The following is a 3,952-nucleotide window of genomic DNA, read 5'->3' as shown; positions in this document are numbered from 1 at the left end:
ACCCTCCAAAGAGAGAGAGAGAGAGGGCGGGAAAAAAATTCGTCATACTAGTCGGACAGAGTTCGGACCGAAGTCGGTCAGACGCGTCGGAAAAAAACATCCGACTTTGAGCAGACACGTCACACAATGTCGGACGTACGACGCGTCTGACGACTTGGGAATGCTCGTCACTGTTACTTCTTTCCACTGTACGGAAAAGTGCGATAATAGGTATCAAACAAGCTCCAAAAATTTTTGCTTAATGATGGTTATTAACTCTCGAGGTAGCACCGCCAACGTGAAATGTATAGGTCTGAAAGGTATTCAACACCCATGAGTAACCATGAGGTCAAGCGTGCCACCACTTCGAATGATGGTCCCATTTTGTATTCCACATCCTAAAAGCCTTGACCCCCTTGAAGATTACTGTCCTTCACATCGTCAAATGTTATGATTTTCCACAACCACCAATTCTTTGATGCAGATTTATAATTCATTGACAGTTACCAAGAAGTCGTCTGGCAATCATCAGCATTTTCGACATACAGCTTTGAGGCGTTGGCCCATTGTTACCTTTTTGGCGTTCACAGGTTGAGCCATTCCTCCTGATTTCATCATTTTTTACCACAATTAGACCACTTTGAAGTTTTTGGCTACCGTTGTTTTCGTGTTCTTTTCACCATATTAAGATCTTAATTAAATTTGTATAAAAAGTCCTCCACTTTTGATAAAATTATATATTTTTACAAGAACAAATTAACTAAGTCACATCTAGTAGAAAATAAGAGGCACAGGAGGACAATAAAACCAAATTATTGGTTCGATGTCGATGGTTCAACATTTTTATTGTGTTTGGCAACTGCTTCCTGAGCTTTACTTAAGTTTAGATGCCCCTCACGGGCTCGGGAACGTATTTCTTCTTCCACAGATTTGTTCAGCGTTTTTGATATGGCCTGTTTGATTTTTTGATGTTCATTAAATTTGGACTTCTTTGCTTGAATTGGAGCATCTATGGAAGCGAAATATGATTTAGAATTATTTATAAATACGAGTAACAATTTCTTACTTGATCTTCTGGTAAAAGCTGCATTCTTTTGCTTTTGTTTCTTTTGAATACTCTCTGGCAGTTTGGCCTTTTTAAATTTTCCTTGAGCCATAATTTTTTTTAATTATTTTTAGTTAATTTGTTAGGAAAATTTAAAACATGTGTGTTTTTGTTTTGTTTTTATGCGAAAGAGAGGGGAGACAGACGAATCATTGATGGATGGTTACTTTGACTAATCGGTTATCCAAGTAATCGAGATTTATTTAAAGTGATATGGCGATACATCGACTCGGTGAATTATAACGTTCGGTTACTACTGCTTCATGGGCTAAATAAATTATAAATTTGATTGTGTATTTGGGTATTTTTGGATAATGGGATTTATGTTCGTTAGGAAGGTCAGAATGTACAGAGTAGTTGGTGTCTTCATGTTCGTAACAAGGGGCAAAGGGCTGTTCTTCTGTGTTGTGTCTTTAGATTGAAAAGAAACACATTTTGAATTTTTTTTTAAATAATAATGCTTAATTTGTTGAATAACTAACAATATAAAAATGGAGTCGAACGTGTTGATATGTTTGATGGTTGAAATCGAAGTGAACAAGTTAATTATAGCTCTGTTCCTTTACGTGCAAGAATCTTCAAGTTTTACCACTTTTTACTCGAAAAGCGTTCCTTTACTTCAGACACCATACAATTCATATGGGAGCAGTTTACAACTGTTGCTACTTTTGCCGGTTTTACCACTTTCAAAAGTAAAGGAACAGACCATATAACTAGTAAGCAAAATGGCAGTTACTAAAAATGTAACGAATACTACTAATTAGTACAATGCCCAGATACTTTGATAGAAGAAAGATAAATTAGCTCTGTTCCTTTACGTGCAAGAATCTTCAAGTTTTACAACTTTTTACTCGAAAAGCGTTCCTTTACTTCAGACACCATACAATTCATATGGAAGCAGATTACAACTTTTGCTACTTTTGCCGGTTTTACCACTTTCAAAAGTAAAGGAACAGACCAATTATAACATAGAAACAGTGTTGCCATGTGTTTGAAATAACTATTGAAATACACCACCATCTCCCAGGCTTAATAAGCACATGGTCCCACGATGAAATTATAAGGTGGCGTAAAACGGCCAGCTGATTGGTTTCAATCTGTCAAATATTTTGTTATTGTGAATGAATTGTATGAAAACGTAAACAAACATTTTGACATATTGAAGAATTTTCAGCCAAAAAGTAGTTGTTGTTGTGCTACTTACGTGACCTGTTAAATAGATCTTGCATGGTCCATATCCCTAGGCTTGATCGTCATCATCTGGTTAAGCAGGCAGGGACCTTGTTGACCGAATTGATGGCATGGCACTTCATCGAAAACAGCTTTTGATTGTGAAACAAGTTGATGATTTTGATTAGGTGATGATGATTTTGATTGATTGAATTGAATAACATGCTGATTTTGCTAAAACCACTTTTGGTTATTGATCGACAGTTTTAAATTTTGAATATGGTGTTTATATTTATAAGGTTTTCTTCACGATTAAGAACATGGCCCATTTCTCCCAGGCTTAATTGTTGCAGTTTTGAATATTTCACCATTGAAATATATATTTAAGTGTCGTATCCAGCTGCGACCTAGCACTGTGGCACATTTTGAATTGACAATATACATTTGTTCGATTGAAGTATTGTATTTTACTTGTACGACCACAACACCCATAGGCACGATCACTTCACCGGTGTATGACCGAAATGTAATTTCCTTATTGGATTTTCCAAATTTAATTTTGGAAATTGATTTTTTGATATTAATGTGTGGCACGCACCCGAATCCACCTCGAAAATTTGATTTTTGTCTTCTATTTGCACTTCAGCAAAAAATTTTTCAGCACTATCACATCATCAGCGTAGTTTCTCAATTGGAACTCTAGGAACTCTCTCCTCTGCACGAATTGATGTTCTTACTTATCAGCATCTATTAGAGCCATTCCACAAGAATAGAGTTAATTACTGTGTTGCTGAGAGCAGTATGGACGGATTCAAGCTTCACATTCAGGCCAATCATGAATAAAAATTCCGTGCGGAATTTGATTTAATTTTATATTTCCATATTTATGTAAAAAAGGGAATATTTTTGTGGATTGGATTCGGCGAGAATATTCCATGATTAAGTGACTGTAGTGGTTTTCAGGGTTTCAAAATATTGATTTTAACAGAATTTCACTTTTTTAAATTATTTTCCGTGTGGAAATATTCATGATTGCCCTGATTATTGAAGGCCCCCTACATCGAGAAAGACCACCAAGGTGATGTTTGAATTCTCAATATTCTTCTCAACGTGCCCAACCACCTCATGTAAGGAGATTTCCACTGATTTACCTAGATCTTGTGCCATAATTTGCAAATCCAGTACCTTTTCCATCGTCTTTAATAGAAAGGAAGAAAGGCTTTTGGAATATAGAGAATCGTTAATAAGAACTCCGCTACATTCTGAAGTATAGCCGGCAATAGACAATCCGATCGCGGTGATTTGGAAAGCTGTTAATCGCCGGGGGGATTTTTACTGATTATTCCACCATTACGTTGCAATTATTTTCGCGGATCTCACTAGTATCGTATATAATATCACAGACAGAGGTAAACTAGGATTTTTCTTTGGCCCGAGTAAGAAGTGACATGCTGTGGTCCCCTTTTCGTGGTGTATCAGTTGGGAAAAGATGACTAGAGTGATACGGAATAATTTGGTAAAGTTCTAATAACTACCTCATAGATTGTGATATATCCAGGCCACATAATCGCTGTGAAGTGTCGAGTGTTTCATCCCACCCAAGGACACTATGTTTTAGGTATATATACATCAGATATATTAAAGTTCAAATAAACGGAAATGCAATTTTTTTTGTTGAAAATATAGAGGCGATCACCA

General features: G+C 36.2%; 1 protein-coding gene across 1 annotated transcript; it reads right to left on the bottom strand.

Moving 5' to 3' along the window:
- Positions 1-701: 701 nt before the first annotated feature.
- On the bottom strand, positions 702-1,225 carry LOC141402840 (uncharacterized). The gene is made up of 2 exons (XM_073984838.1): positions 1,046-1,225; positions 702-988 (listed from the first exon to the last, which is right to left on the bottom strand). Exons 1-2 carry the CDS (start codon positions 1,134-1,136, stop codon positions 792-794), a joined length of 288 nt encoding a protein of 95 aa, XP_073840939.1. The 5' UTR covers positions 1,137-1,225; the 3' UTR covers positions 702-791.
- Positions 1,226-3,952: the final 2,727 nt, after the last annotated feature.

The sequence above is a fragment of the Musca autumnalis genome, unplaced genomic scaffold (assembly GCF_047663935.1).
Source record: "Musca autumnalis isolate F117 unplaced genomic scaffold, ASM4766393v1 scaffold_4, whole genome shotgun sequence".
In the NCBI taxonomy this organism is placed as follows: Eukaryota; Metazoa; Arthropoda; class Insecta; order Diptera; family Muscidae; genus Musca; species Musca autumnalis.
This window is presented reverse-complemented; position numbering and strand designations above follow the sequence as displayed.